Consider the following 15,251-nt stretch of genomic DNA (forward strand, 5'->3'; position numbering starts at 1 on the left):
TGTCATACACTACATTTTTACGACCAATTACACATCTTGAACACGTCGATTTATATAACGACCCACAAACTTGGCCTTGCCTCAAGATAAGCTGCAGATGTCTTGGGCTTTTGCCAGCTGTCTCGTGCACCGACGGGCTGGCTGGTTTTGTCATCCCCTATTGAAATTGCTACTCGCCTATGACTCAGTTCTGGCTAAAGGCTATCTATAAGCTCTGTATAGTCTAGTCATCAATGTACTAGAGTCATTGAAATACAAATTATAGTGACTTAGCACTTCGCGCCAGGCATTCGTGCGGCTTGAATACATTGGGTTGTGGTAGATTTTGTCGATGGAAGGGAGTATATAGAAGACGATACGATCATACGAGGGACAGCTTCTGTATCCACTACATCAGCGGAGCGCATCCAATAGTTGAAGGGATGTATGCCAAGATGACAATGATTCCACTGTGTGGTTGGTGTCAATATTCACAGCGTCAATTCGATATTCCGAACTGACTGGACATTGATGAAGCGCTGCGAGTAGTCCACGGAATGTAATGGTTTTTTTGTCTTCTAATTTCAGAGAGCAGATGCGTGGTCAACATGACATGGCTTCGGAGGATGTCATTGTCAAGGTGGGCGCAGCAATAAGGAAATTCGAGCTTTAAAACTAGGTGTTGACATTATGTCCAAGGGGGTTGTCCGGATCCCGATAGTCCTAGGGTACACTACACACAGCACGGACACGAACAAGCGTTCAGTGAAAAATTTCCGTGGCGAGTTTGTGAATCGCAACGTTGGTCATGAAATTAGAATCGCATGTTGACATGCATGGGCCACCTCCACCGCGTCGAATTTCAGCCCGAGATCGAAAGGTGATTTGTAGTCCTCAGGCCAGGAGAACTTCTATCCAACTTGTAATCCGCGCATCGCATGTCGTTCGTACTTGTATACAAATCTCTGGCCATGATTTGAACCGCGTAGCGTAATGAAGTTGCATCATAGAGTCCTAGAATATAATCATGAGAGTGGTAAATTGATGAGAGACGCCCGTTTGTTGATTGATAAGAACATGCTTGTCTCAGTGACACCCGATCCAGTCCTTAGGCCTTAGGATAGACGCGCCGCCACCCTTCTCTTCCGTCAATTTAGAGATCTTCTGCCAGTGAAGTCTATCCCATAGGCAGTTGTACAGGTTGCAACTTAACAGCTTCTTCACTTGAAATCTTTGCCCGTTTCATATGCAATGTCGTCCGGAAATTTCCTCCCAGATTTGTCTCCTCCCGATGTGCAACAAGCAGCTCAAGTACGTACTTCAAATCTGCACTTTGAGCAGATTTCTTACGACACTTCCACAGTTGATACAACAAGCATATTCGAGTGCACATGCCCAGGTGGATCAACGGCGAATTCAGCAAGAGCTAGTTGAGATTCAGAGACGACCCGAGGCATGGGGGTTAGTTGTACCTTTCCTCGAACATCCAGACCCAAATGTGCAATTCTTTGGCGCACATACCGCGCAGGTTAAGATTATGCGTGATTGGTAAGTGCTCCACCTTTTCCTCTTTGCAATGGTACTGATCAGCTGCTATTGCTGCAGGGATTCATTTCCTGAGGAAAACGCCGAACATCTACGAGAATTACTACTCAAGCTGACCTCACACTCGATATTAACTGGCAAGGGCAAGGTAGTCTGCCGCAAACTATTTGTTGCAGTAAGTACAAGTTCTAGATTAAAGTCTGTCTAGTGATCGTTTGCAGATCACATCACTTGCACTCCGCATCGCGCCGGGTTCACCCTCAAGGTGGCCAGACTGGATAGTGGCGGCAGTCAATTCTCTCTCTTCCTCTGGCATGCCTCCAGAACAACTCCTTGCCTTCCTTACCATAGTCGCTGAAGAGGTCGAAACAGCCGACCTTCTAGGGTCTAGTAAGTGAGTGCAACGAATCGAATCCCTCTGCGTTATCACCAATTCCGTTCTAGGATGCAAATGCACCAGTCTCTTCTGGACGCTTCTCCGATGGTCATCCAAGCTGTAATAACATCTATCACTCGGCCGACTCTCATATTGCCCGAACTACAATCCGCACTCAAGTGCTTCCAAGCATGGATATACACCTTACGGGCCAAGTAATGTTCTTTCATATGCTTTGCTCAGTTTTCAACTTAACGCGTCGCACAAGTGACATTACACCTATTATACCACTGTTGATCACGATAATGACGCCCGCGCCAGACTCCGGATTTGACGAGTCGGCTTTTTCAGTGGCTTCTGATGTTTTACAGGAGATCATGACGAGGTCTTCGTTGGCTGGAGGCGCGGGGACAAGCACGTTGACAGAGCCGCTTCTTGTTTGGCTTGATGCCCATGGAGATCGCGGTGAGCCTCGGTTGTTGTACATGTTCACTCGATATGACTACTCACCATTATCCGACATCCAGCTGGTTCAGTTGATGGTGTGTCTCATTCACTTTGTAAGTTACTGGTTGCATTAGGAGACCACTCCACCATGTATTTCGCCTCCAACATCACATCGTTGAAACCCATACCCGGGACACCCTACCGGCGCGCCTACTTTGTGCAAAAGTTCTTGCACCTCCTTTTGAAATATACCGGACTATCGGGTTATTACGGTGTCGACGAAGAGGAGAGCGAGATGACTCTTGGCTTTTGGTACCTCTTTCAGGAATCGTTGTGGAGCGTGGAGTACGAAGACCAAGCTGAGGATCAGGACGGTATATCTTCACTTCTTGATGTCAAGGAAAAGGAACAATGGAGCGTCGTGAATGCGGTATACGTTCAACTTGTAGAGATTCTGAGAAGGAAGGTAATGTGGCCAGACCAGCGTACTGTCAGTTACTGGGCAAAAGGTGATAGATTTATATCACGTTTGCCTGCCTTGTGCTGAAACGAAATCCTTTGTAGATGAAGTTGACAGATTTCAAGTGTGAGTGAGAGCAACGTTCATCAACTCACATGACGTTGACGATTTGCAGGTATCGGAGGGATGTCGGTGATACCCTGATCAATGCGTGAATAAGATGATCGACGTGGCTGTATTTTATGTTGATTCATCCCTAGATATTACATCCTGCGAAATGACATGTTGGGGTACTTCCTTGAGGACATGCAAAAGCGCTTTGCACAACCGAATGGATTGCAAGGATGGGAGGTGAGCACTTCTTTTGGTTTATATGATACTCATTTAATACATACTACCAGGAAATTGAAGCCACGTTGCACTGTATCATGTCAATTCAAGAAGCGGTACCGTTGGAAGACAACCCCTTCCTTGCTCGGCTGTTTGGACCTGATGTGCTCGGTCGTTTGCCAACTTCAGGTCAGGATCGAATACGTAGGACTATGCTTGGCTTGATTGGTAGGAGCATCGCACACCCGACTCATGATTGTGTTCCTGACCTTCTGTGTTCAGCGGTGTACTCAACATGGTTCACAACTCAAACCAATGCACCGACACCCACCTCAACTCCATCTCTTTTGATGAACGCCATTTCTTACGTCGTCGCTGCTCTACCGGAGCCTGCATTATGCCTGCCGGCTGCAAATGCCCTTCGTGATCTGTGCGATGCTAATCGTGTTGCGCTTGCGCCCCATATTGGAGCGTTTGCGGAGCTGCATGCCGGATTGAGTGGTATCCCGGTCCGTGAGATTCATGCATGGTCTGTATCTTCACTAATGTCATGCAAACATGCCCAGGATACCGAAAAGAGCAAGGTTCTTCAATCAATCGCTAGCGTAATACAAGCGTTACCACCTGAAGAGGAGATTCCACCCATCCAGGCGATTGTTATCCCGGTAATCGAAAAACTTGCACAAGCCCTGCACGGTCCCTCTCAGGTTCGCATTGAGTTAGACATGGTTTCCTACAAGCTGAATCGTTTTGTCTTCTGCAGCTTGTGGACGAAACTCGTTTCATTATCATTTCCCAGCTTCAGACATTGTCAGGGGTAGCCAAAGGTCTCACGCGCACGCAAGACTCGTTGCTCATCCTTGATGAATCGCCCGAAGAGAGAGCCGAGGCTGAGCGCCTACAACGAGCACGTGACGACTACACGATGGTGAAAGTTCGGGAAGACCTGTTCAACACGATAAGAAATATAGCAAGGTACTGGTCCACGGATGCTGGTGTCTCGGATGTATGTTCCGGTGTATTTTTATGCATCATTCGGCTGACACTGAACAAGGCATTGAGTGACTTTTTCCGTTCGATAACTTCTTTGCCATCGGATATCACCCTGCTTTCGCTTCCTGCAGCTCCGATTTTTGAGATCGTATGTCTTGCATGCCAGAGGCAGCTTACGGCTGTATGGCTGTCCTTGGCAAACATGCTCGTCATACAGCTTGATCCGCCGACGTTGTTTTCAACCTCAACGCTCAAATCCACACCGAGTCCTGAGGCTCTTGGGGTGATATCGACTCTATTGCCAATACTGCTGGAAGCATCGCTAGGAGTACTGGGACAGCCTGGAGCGATGGAGGCTGTGGGTGTGCCTTGCGCTATTTTTGAACGAGTTCTGATGGTTTCTTATTATAGAATCCTGACATCGTGCAAGCCTTTTTCGGATGCATGGATACCGTGAGTGTGGAATTAGAGACCCAATTCAAAGCTAATTGAAATCAATTAGATTGCAAAGCATTTCCTCGTAGGATTTTATCGACTGCCACCCGGCGCCCTCGATGCGTTGATGCAATGCGCTGTGACTTCATTGTCGTTGCAAGAGCGATATTCGCTTGTGGCGACATGCACTTTTCTGGTACTTGTGGTTTTGTACTGATGTTACCACCTCTCACTCGTTGATGTCAGGAAACGCTCATAAGGCGAACAGCCAGTAGTGATGATCTTGGAGATGCAAGTACGATGCTAATTCAAGGGCATGGTCGGCCGATCCTACGAGCTATCTTATGTGGCTTCGCGGGTGTGGCGCCAAGATCCGCGACGCAGAATCTGATCGAATTGCTATCCATAGTAGCATCTAAATTCCCTGCAGAGACGAGAACCTGGATGACTGATATCTTGTTTGCGGTATGCCTTGAGTACTGGTCTGTGAGGAAGTCTGACATAGATGTAGGATGACTTTGTCCAGTCAAAGGCAAGCCCGGAGGCGAAGCGAACTTTTGTAAAAGCCATCATTGGGTCTGTCGATGCTGATCATACGAGCTAAATCCTGTACTGATTGCGAGTAGGTCCCGATCACCGAAGAAAACGAGGGAAGCAGCACAGCAGTTTACACTTGTCGCCCGGGGCCTGGAAGGCACTAGCTTTGGATACGCTTCTGTTAACATTTGATGTGGGTAGTATTGCTATGGTCCGCTAATGCGACATGACGTTGAACGCGCTTGACTCAAGAACCGGTGTTCATCGGAGATGTCGGTCAGCACATTACCAGTGTCAACGTGTACTAGTACCACGGTTATTGGCGTGGAAGGGCTGATGTGAGCGTGGCGGCCATAACTGCCGGCACGCTGTAGGACCTCGTAGTTAGCTCCCACAGCACGCAGCGATGGTTGGCACAGAGGGGAACACTCCCATACTATCGTGCGACGGGCCTCCGTCGTCAACTAAGTTAATCGTCGGTGTGTCGGCGATATTGAATGCTGTGGAGGGATATATGTGTCTGAAACCTGTGACATCGGATGGTCCGGGGGTTGGTCAGGGTTGGTCCGGGGAACATACCTGGGGCGAGTTCCTGGCAAGCCGGCGGAAGAGCGGCTTTTGGGTAAAGAATGACGGCAAAGACTATCAAAAGCGGTAAGTGGTTCCGTAGTCTGACAAATCAATGACTATGATTGGCCGTTCAAGCTCCCATGAATCACAAGCATAAATTGGTAAATATCGGAACGCGAATTGCCGAGCTCACGCTTTTCTTCAAACTTGCTTGTCGTCGCACACAACTGCTCGTCGGTCTTTTCGACGATGCCTATCCTCTCTTCCTCAACGCGCGATGCGATGCGCTCGCTGCAGCGGCTGGCCGCGGGGATGGCCACCGCTGTTCCGAGAATTGGTGACACCAAAGTACCAATGTCTCTTCTGGAGAAGGGTGCATACATAAACTACCAGCGTATTGAGGATAACCTCGCCGTCGTCCGTGACAGGTGATTGCAATCATTTACTTCACTTATAGTCTGGCTTCTGATGCATTAACTGTTCCGCAGGCTTCAGCGCCCACTTACCTTGTCGGAAAAAATAGTGTACGGACATTTGGACGATCCTCACAACCAGGACATTGTCCGAGGCACAAGCTACCTCAAGCTCCGCCCTGACGTATGTCAGACGTTCACATTCTGCTCCGGGTAACCATTGAATCATTCTGTCCTTATCAACAGCGGGTAGCTTGTCAGGACGCTACCGCCCAGGTCCGCTCATAACGTCACTACTATGACCCCTCGCTGACGTAATTGTAGATGGCTTTGTTGCAATTCATGTCTGCAGGCATGGACACAGCAGCTGTTCCAACTACAGTCCACTGTGACCACTTGATTGAAGCTCAAGTTGGTGGTGCTAAGGATTTGGCGCGTGCCGTTGATCTCAACAAAGAGGTGTACGATTTCTTGGCCACCGCCACCGCAAAAGTTGGTTGTTTGCGACTTGGGGTTTTTGTATTTGCTCATTAGTTTGCAGTATGGTCTTGGATTTTGGAAGCCGGGTTCTGGTATCATTCACCAAATTATCTTGGAAAACTACGCATTCCCTGGTGGACTCATGATCGGGACTGACTCTCACACACCTAATGCGGGAGGTTTGGGTATGGTTGCCTGTGGTGTTGGAGGTGCCGATGCTGTTGACGTCATGGCGGATATTCCTTGGGAATTGAAGTGCCCTAATGTCATCGGTGTGAACCTTACTGGCAAGATTGGAGGCTGGACTACGCCTAAGGGTGCGCGTGTCCTTGAATTGATTCTCTTGCATAGTTAACCCATCGCAGACGTCATCCTGAAGGTCGCTGGCATTCTCACTGTCAAGGGTGGAACTGGTGCCATCGTTGAATACCACGGTTCTGGTGTCGAGTCATTGTCTTGCACGGGTATGGCCACTATCTGTAACATGGGTGCCGAAATCGGCGCAACTACCTCACTCTTCCCCTTCAACCGTCGTATGGTCGACTATCTCAACGCTACCAAGCGTTCCGAGATTGCTCAATACGCACAGCGCTTTTCACACAACCTTAAGGCTGATGAGGGCTGCGAGTACGACCAGAACATCGAGATTGTTTGTGACGTTGTTAATGTCCTCTTCGTCCCGGACTAATATTTTGTGCCCAGAACCTCTCAGAACTCGAGCCTCACATCAGCGGTCCCTTCACTCCTGATCTTGCTACCCCGCTCTCGAAGTTCGCAGAGGAGGTCAAGAAGAACAACTGGCCCCAAGAACTTAAGGTCGCTCTCATTGGTTCCTGCACTAACTCTTCATATGAGGACATGTCACGATCTGCTTCCATTGCCCGCGAAGCTACCGAGCATGGCCTCAGTGTCAAGAGCAAGTTCACGATTACTCCTGGTTCTGAGCAAGTCCGTGCTACCATTGAACGTGACGGTCAAATTGGTGCTTTCGAAGAGGTCGGCGGTCTCGTCCTGGCTAACGCATGCGGTCCTTGCATTGGTCAATGGGACAGGAAAGATGTTAAGAAGGGCGAGGTTAACTCAAGTGCGTTTTCCGTCTCATTATACTACATTTTCTAACTAATGGTTTTTAGTTATTACCTCCTACAACCGTAACTTCACTGGACGTAACGATGCTAACCCTGCCACCCACGCTTTCGTCGCCTCTCCGGATATTGTAACTGCAATGGCCTTCGCTGGTGATCTCACCTTCAACCCGGTTTCGGACACCCTGATTGGTTCTGATGGCAAGCCTTTCAAGTTCTCAGACCCCACTGGTAATGAGCTTCCTCCTCGCGGCTACGACCCCGGACAAAACACCTTCCAGCCCCCTCCTGCAGACCGTGCTACCGTTTCGGTCGCAGTTGACCCTAAGAGTGACCGTCTTCAACTCCTCCATCCATTCACGGCTTGGAATGGCGAGACACCGTTTGACCTCCCCGTTCTGATCAAGGTGAAGGGCAAGTGCAGTAAGTGAAGTTCATTTGGAGTCCTTCCACTGCGCCTCATTATCGTGTCTAGCGACCGACCACATCTCGGCTGGTGGTCCCTGGCTTAAATACCGTGGTCACCTCGAAAACATTTCGCGTAAGTCGCCTTGCTTGGTGATTCTTTAGACTTTTTCATCTCACCCTGGGATAGAAAACTGTTTGATCGGTGCAATCAACTCTGAGAACGGCGAGGCAAACAAGGTCAAGAACCAGATCACCGGCGAATATGGTCCAGTTCCCCAGACTGCTGCTTACTACCGCGACAAGGGCATCAAGTGGGTCGTCATCGGTGACTCCAACTACGGTGAAGGTTCATCTCGCGAGCACGCTGCCCTTGAGCCCCGTTACCTTGGTGGTCTTGCCATTATTACCCGGTCTTTTGCTCGTATCCACGAGACGAACTTGAAGAAGCAAGGCATGCTTGCTCTCACCTTCGCCAACCCTGAGGACTACGACAAGATTCAGCCCAGCGACAAAGTTGACATTCTGGGCTTGGAAACTTTTGCCCCAGGAAAGAACTTGACTCTTGTTGCCAATCATGCGGATGGTAGCAAGGATGTGAGTTACTGGCTCTTGTATGGCGTTTTGTGGTGCTGACGAGATGATCTTGCAGGAAATTTCTCTTGCTCACTCCTTCAATGAGGGTCAAATTGAGTGGTTCAAAGCAGGCTCTGCTCTTAACCTGGTATGTTAAATTCTCGATTTGTATGTAGCAGGTTCACCTTCTGACCTTGTCGATATAGATGGCTGCCAAGGCCAAGCAGTAAATGGTGATATAGATGGAAGGAGCATGTGCTATGTTACACAGTAGACTCCATGTTCAGCTATTCCTCGCTTTCCGATACTTATTTCCTTGATCATTCACATCATAGTTTCGACAACTTGTTTATATATCTTTGTAATAACACGGACGACAAATCCTAAAAACATTTCGATCCTGGAGGTTACTCGTCCAAAGGTTCGTACATCATCATCTTCCGTCTTCTTTCCAGCAACGCTTTTCTTGCCATACTCTCTCTCCCGGATAGATGACCAGGTTGAGGTGGACGCAATAAGTCTGATCCAAAGGATATCATCGAAGACGCGGACGATGATTCGTGGCGAATTGGTTTAGGCCTTGAACGTCTCCGCTGCCCACCCCTCTTCCGCGACGATAATTTGGATTGTTCAGAGTACATAGTGTTCGTGCGCGATTTCGGAGCGTCACTAGAAGCAAGCGCCTGGTGCGACTGTGTAAACCCATACCCGTAGTTCTTCAGGTTCGCTGAGGCTGCTGCCACAGACTCAGAGGTGTAAACGCTACTGGAACTGACGTGCGAGGCATGGCTCTTATCCATATCTATAGGAGCTGCGTTGTGTTTCAACGGTACGCGGGACTCTTGTGTCCACACGGGTGCCATGCCCGGGCGAAGTGTTACCTGGCTATCGCTGGGAGCCAGGTTCGACTGCGATATGTCGGGGGACGAAACTCGGTCTCGAGGATGGCCACCCAGTCCACGAATGCGCAGTCCGTTTACGTCGTCGTCGTTCATCTGGGGTTCTGCAGAGTATGACGGTGGATCGTGACCATCGAGAGGTACGCCGTATTCGGAATCCGGAAATTGCTGTAGCCAATGGTTTTTTGCAGACCCCAGTGGAACGTCACTTTCTTCATATGTAGATGGGCGTTGGGCGCGGTTGCCAGCAACAGTGCCGAAGGCGGTCATGAAGTTGGACTTGAGGGCGGAGGCCCAACCCTCCGGGGGCTGGTGTTCGTTTACTATTGGGTCGTGAGGCCTGGGTTCAGCCTTGTCAGGGAGCGGTATGTCGTGCCAGTCTCCAGGGCCGATGCCTGGTGTGTTCTCCATCACTGGCTGTAGCCTCTCTCTAGGCGTGCGCTGGGCATGGCTCGGCGAGGGGAGAAAATGCGGTAGACCATTTCCTTCCGGTGGCAGGAAACTGTGCGTAGAATACTGGACACCACTCCTCGGTGGACCCAACTCGGCTACCCTTGTGCTGTAAAACGCTGGGCCACCGTGGCTTGACTCGTCACCAGATGTCAAGTCACCAGGGGCAATATTTGCTACCTGCAGCCGACCAAGTGTGCGCGGGCTTTCCTGTACGCTGAACGCGCTTGCGGAATTCGCGAGTACAGGTCGTCGTTGCTCCATGGGTGGGTAGACGTCGCCAGCGACTGTTCTTGAGGGATTGTACCCTGGTGCCCGATCATAGGCTTTGTAGAAATTCGCAGTCGTCGGCGTGTTTATGGGGCTGACAAAAGGACCACCGGTATTTCTCCGGACGAGAGACGCAGGGAGGTAAAACTCAGACTCTTCGTGCGGGGTGTGCACCTGCAGGCTCGGCTCGGGGCCGTCCTCGAGTGTATCCCTCGCCGTCCAAAGTTCGTCGTCGTCTTGCGTCTTTCGCGCTGATGCGCGCGAACGCAGCCACCAGGCTAGAAAAGCCAGGCAACAAGCGAGAACACAGACTGTGCCCAGGATGATCGCAACGTAGAACGGGGCGGAGAGCTCGGGTTTGGACGTGTGCATAGAAGCGGGGGAGACGAGTGCTGTCGGACGAGTGGATGTGCTGATGCTACTTGAGGAGTTGGGTGGATTGCTAGTGGTGGTGCGTGTCTGTGATGAAAACGAGGAACTTGGCGTCGCGCTGCTAAGCGATGAGGATATTGTGTCAGTTGCCGTAGCTGAGGACATTGCCAAGGCAGGGACAGTAGTCATCGACGCCTGGGACTGTGTCAACTGGCCTCCTGTCTGTATTCCGGTTGCACTGACGAGGTCAGGACTGGTCTGAGTGGCCGGCTGTGGTGCATATTCCGTCCTGCGGCTGCCTTCGGGGTCGTATGAAGCATCTCCAGGTCCTGCTGGAGGGTCTGAATTCACGATTGACGGTTGCCCGTTTTTTCCTAGAATCAAGTTGGAATCCGCTCTGCGATTATGGTCAATGTTGGCAAAGAACGGCATGCGTGAAATCAAAGATATAAGCATAGTATCGTTGGGTGTATATGCGCGCCTGGCGCTGAGCTACCAGAGCCCTGAAGAAGGTGAGGTGATTTGTCAAAATTAAGGGTACCGTCTCATTTCTTAAATCATGAAATGCGACGTTGCTTGAAATTCGAATCTAGACGGTCAGTCTGACACGTACAGCCTCGTCAACTATGGAATGGGCGTAATTGCGTGACTGCGGCGGCGTTGATTGCGCAAAGTCTAAAAGGAATGTAGATGAGATCTACCCTATTATCTATTCCCTCTGTAGTTCTACCAAGTCACTGCTGAGCGCTGAAGTGCTGCACTGGCATGTGATTTCGCCCCTAGGTATGGTATGTCATAATCGTTACCATATATGGTGTTGCCCGGGTGCGCTCGACCCTTGTTCTCAACGTCAGATGTACAAACTCAACTGTAATGTCTTGGGCTATGACCCAAGCCGTATTTTCTCAGTCAACGTTGCGGAGACGCAGACTGTTGATGACCTCAGAAAGGTCATCAAGGACGCGAACAAGCCAGAATTTGACCATGTTGCCGCTTACGATCTCAAGCTATGGCAGGTGAGTGATCTGATACCTACCATCGGATGTTGACGACCTGACACTGTGGAAGGTCGACCTGCCTATCGACGAAACGATCGAGCACAATCTTAGCAGTCTTAAGCTTGACACAAAGAAATCCCTATATAAAACACCTGAGGAGAATACTGCGAAGAGGCAACGTGTTGAGCAGGTGAGTAATCTGATGCCTACGATTGGATGTTAATGATCTGATATTTTGGACGCTTGACACAAAGAAATCCCTATCACCTGTGGCTCCAATGGAGAGGGTTTTTCCCAATGCTCCTGACCCTGAGCATCTACATATTGTTATCAGACCGCCCCACTTCAATATAAACTGCGTCGTCCTCGACGATCCTGACTATGCATTTACGATCAAGATTGCACCGACAGAGAATGTTAGCGCCCTCCAAAAGGCTATCAAGGACGCGAAGAAGCCACAATTTGACCATGTTGCCGCTAACCATCTCAAGGTATGGCAGGTGAGTGATCTGATGCCTATGATTGGATGTTGATGACCTGATAATTTGGAAGGTCAACATCAAACCGAACGACCTATACTTACTCGACGCGATCGAAGACCAAGGCGTGGCGTTGGAGTCGTTAACCGAACTGTCCGAAGCGTTTGTGGATGGAGTAGAGCGCGGATGCATTCATGTCATCGTACGAGAATCTGCAGTTGAACAAGGCGAAGTCAAAACCAATTATACCACGAAGCTCGACGAAGGTGAGGTTACACCGCCTGGTTATTTGACTCGCCGCTCAATATGTATTCCACACGAAGACTTCAAGAACGCTTCTTCTCACTTCAACTATCCTTTTCCGTCAGCAGCTGCTAAATCCAAAGAATATTGCAATATACAGCGCGGACCCAGGAGATTATGCGATGGTCGTTATGCTCATGAAAAACCAGCCGATACGACTGCACCACCGATACAGTTGTTCAATCCAGCATTCGCCTACTTCTCAAGCAAAGCGTTCGATCCTGAATACGTCGTACCCAATGAGGTGCTGCGTGATATCCAGAATCTCATGCCTACATTTGCGGCAATTCATCCCAGCGAGAATGACCGCAAAGTAAATCTGACTCCTCTGCTGGAAAAGGTGATCCAACAAACTTTATTGCACATGAAAGGTCGTCGTGGCGGTCATATTCTCGATGCTGATGCTATAGCTGTCCATGTTCATGGCCGTATTCCAATACACCTCGTGGTAGTTGAGGAGAAGAACGAGGTTGGGGATGGAGGTTCAGACCCTTCGGTCCAGGCGTCATTCTCCTTTGTACATCTAACTCGTGACTCACAGGTGCAATGTTTCGGCACCCTAATGCGTGTTACTCTTCTCACTGATACTCGTCACACAGTACACGGAACTTCGCTCAAAGTGTAATTGTCCTACCTTCTTGGTTGTTCACGCTGGACCTTGGCTAGCAGTTCTGGGCGCCGTCTTCACGGAGAAGTATATAGTCCAACGGCTTACGGACTTCATCTGGATCCCAGTCCGCTCTGCACTCGACGACGACCAGTTTCTTCGAATTGGGCGCGTCCTGTATGCACTTACGGAATCAGTCGCACAGCTCAGAGACTGGTATGACAATGTCTTGGAATGTGGCGAGCCGCCGTACGATACAACACGTCCTACTGTACACTCTCGCTTTTTCCCAACCCCACATACCTATCTACGCGACGAGATTCCCGTACAATTCAAATATGAGCGGCCCCTGGAACGCGATGCTTCGTGTGTGACTTACCTGGCGAAGACGCAGGAGGACAACCCGATCAATGTCGTTGTAAAGTTCGTCACCAGGTACGGCGAGGACGTTCACATGGCGATGGCAGAAGCTGGGTTCGCGCCGAAACTTTTGTATTACGGAAAGATTGATGTCAGGAAGGGGATGCCATCGTATGGCGGGCTGCGGATGGTAGTAATGGAATATGTGGACGGAACGACGGCCTGTAGTTCACTGCGACTGCCTCCCAGCTTTCACCAAGAGCTCGAGGATGCGATGAAGTGCTGCCACGAGAAGGGTTTTGTGTTTTGTGATCTTCGGAAGCCGAACATCATGATCACGAAGGACGGCAAAGTGCAACTGATCGATTTCGACTGGGCTGGACGCAAAGGCGAGGTCAAATATCCTGTATCCATCTCTCCCGCTATTAAGTGGCCGAAGGGGGCGCAAGGATTAGGGCCTATACTGGAAGAACACGATCGTGATATGCTAGTGCGCTACTGTAGTTAGACTTTCAATTCTGATGCGTTGCCACCAGCTTCAAGTTGTGCACGCCTATATCCCATGTACCGATCGGCTGCCGTCCTGTCTCCCTGCTTCGCCGTCATGCTCAGCAGTCCCATATCTCGCAGTTACACACCAGATAATGTTGTAATGTTTTGAACAACTTTCTCAGCAACTCTGTGAATGTGTAATGAGTTATGACCATGGCTAGGGTCAGGGCAGGGAGCAAAAATGTCCTTCCCATAATCAGGTTAGGTGTCACGCAGCTGCATACGACATGAAGAATAAACGAGGATTTCGAAGACGTCGATGTGGCTTCAAGTTCGATGAAATCACAGGGTCCATGCATAAAAGGGTAGCCATACCTACTAATAGCTGGTCTCTAAAGCATGGTGTCTTTGTACGAGCGCTAGCTAACCGTGCTTCCTGGCTCCTTCTCTCATTATTCAATTTCAAGTTAAATCAGTCACAATATGATCAGAACAAACTTCCCTTTCCAACGCCAACACTGCCTGAATTTTCAGATAAGAAAAAAGCAAGGCTTATTACTGTAGTGATACACACTGGAGACTGTGACATGTGGGACGTCCGACTCTGCAAATTTCCGTTAACTCGTCATCTGCTTTGCTCTTGATGAGTTCCTGGCCCTTCGGCTGACCGCGGCGGTGCGACCTGTTCTGGGACGAGCCTGGAAAGGTATTTGCTCTCTACTCGTGGCCAGCTTCCACGCCAGACTTGCCTTCGTTGCACACAACGACCCGGGCCGTTGTAGCTTGCCAGAGTTTGTAGCGGAAAAGAAAATCCGAAAAAGAAGGCAGGGTGTAGACCTAAGGCACCGGAGCTTGCTAGAGTGTAGCCTGCCGATGGGCGCAGTAGGGTTGGCGGAGAAGAGAACCCACATGCTGCACAGCCACTGCACGAAGTTCTTTGGTACACCATATTTAGGAAGCTCCTGACCGGCGAAACAAGAGGAAGCGAAAAACGATGACGAAGCAGAAGACGACGAAGTTGCAGTCATGACAAGTCAAACGCGATGAGGATGAACAGCTCAGAGATGTGTTTCTTGATTATATGGCGGCACCTAGGCAAAGCTAACGCGTTCAGAAACAGGAGGCCAAATCTGTCTTCAAGTTGGACAAAGCTGGCGATGTATGGAAGTCCTACTGGATGTCACTGACGCATACTAATGAGCGTGCACGTCATACAACTAGAAGTGTCCGCGAGTAAAAACCAGAGCAATCATGGCATCGCAATCAATTCTATAAGTCAAAACGTTGACTAGGTATAGTACAGTCCATCGTGAATACGCCTCTCAGAGGTAGACACTGCAGATCGTGAATTGTGGCATCTATGGTGTCATATAGGGACACATTGCTCACT

At 49.7% G+C, this 15,251-nt stretch overlaps 4 protein-coding genes across 4 annotated transcripts; 3 read left to right on the forward strand and 1 right to left on the reverse strand.

Moving 5' to 3' along the window:
• Window positions 1-1,044: 1,044 nt before the first annotated feature.
• F5147DRAFT_702692 (armadillo-type protein) lies at window positions 1,045-5,353 on the forward strand. Its single transcript, XM_041437803.1, has 20 exons — window positions 1,045-1,290; window positions 1,343-1,527; window positions 1,585-1,699; window positions 1,746-1,918; window positions 1,969-2,115; window positions 2,169-2,365; window positions 2,428-2,856; window positions 2,912-2,933; window positions 2,983-3,018; window positions 3,068-3,158; window positions 3,209-3,365; window positions 3,420-3,646; window positions 3,704-3,844; window positions 3,901-4,143; window positions 4,192-4,488; window positions 4,542-4,583; window positions 4,633-4,761; window positions 4,812-5,030; window positions 5,077-5,141; window positions 5,192-5,353. The coding sequence occupies exons 1-20, from the start codon at window positions 1,231-1,233 to the stop codon at window positions 5,292-5,294; spliced, it is 3,078 nt and encodes a 1,025-aa protein (XP_041291263.1). The 5' UTR covers window positions 1,045-1,230; the 3' UTR covers window positions 5,295-5,353.
• A 505-nt stretch (window positions 5,354-5,858) lies between these two features.
• F5147DRAFT_702698 (aconitase family-domain-containing protein) lies at window positions 5,859-9,021 on the forward strand. The gene is made up of 12 exons (XM_041437804.1): window positions 5,859-6,100; window positions 6,161-6,269; window positions 6,332-6,361; window positions 6,410-6,577; window positions 6,627-6,882; window positions 6,931-7,214; window positions 7,268-7,649; window positions 7,699-8,073; window positions 8,126-8,191; window positions 8,246-8,652; window positions 8,708-8,779; window positions 8,838-9,021. The coding sequence occupies exons 1-12, from the start codon at window positions 5,922-5,924 to the stop codon at window positions 8,859-8,861; spliced, it is 2,352 nt and encodes a 783-aa protein (XP_041291264.1). The 5' UTR covers window positions 5,859-5,921; the 3' UTR covers window positions 8,862-9,021.
• A 42-nt stretch (window positions 9,022-9,063) lies between these two features.
• F5147DRAFT_702705 (uncharacterized protein) lies at window positions 9,064-11,241 on the reverse strand (the record flags this gene model as incomplete). Its single annotated transcript, XM_041437805.1, has 2 exons — window positions 11,216-11,241; window positions 9,064-11,134 (listed from the first exon to the last, which is right to left on the reverse strand). A coding segment is annotated over exon 2 (1,562 nt), but the record flags the coding sequence as incomplete, so codon positions are not given.
• Window positions 11,242-11,355: 114 nt separating this feature from the next.
• F5147DRAFT_242554 (uncharacterized protein) lies at window positions 11,356-13,927 on the forward strand. The gene is made up of 7 exons (XM_041428798.1): window positions 11,356-11,447; window positions 11,518-11,638; window positions 11,691-11,810; window positions 11,875-12,120; window positions 12,173-12,365; window positions 12,423-12,943; window positions 13,002-13,927. Exons 1-7 carry the CDS (start codon window positions 11,434-11,436, stop codon window positions 13,875-13,877), a joined length of 2,091 nt encoding a protein of 696 aa, XP_041291266.1. The 5' UTR covers window positions 11,356-11,433; the 3' UTR covers window positions 13,878-13,927.
• Window positions 13,928-15,251: the final 1,324 nt, after the last annotated feature.

This window comes from Suillus discolor (genome assembly GCF_016758755.1).
Source record: "Suillus discolor strain FC423 chromosome Unknown F5147scaffold_38, whole genome shotgun sequence".
NCBI lineage: Eukaryota > Fungi > Basidiomycota > Agaricomycetes > Boletales > Suillaceae > Suillus > Suillus discolor.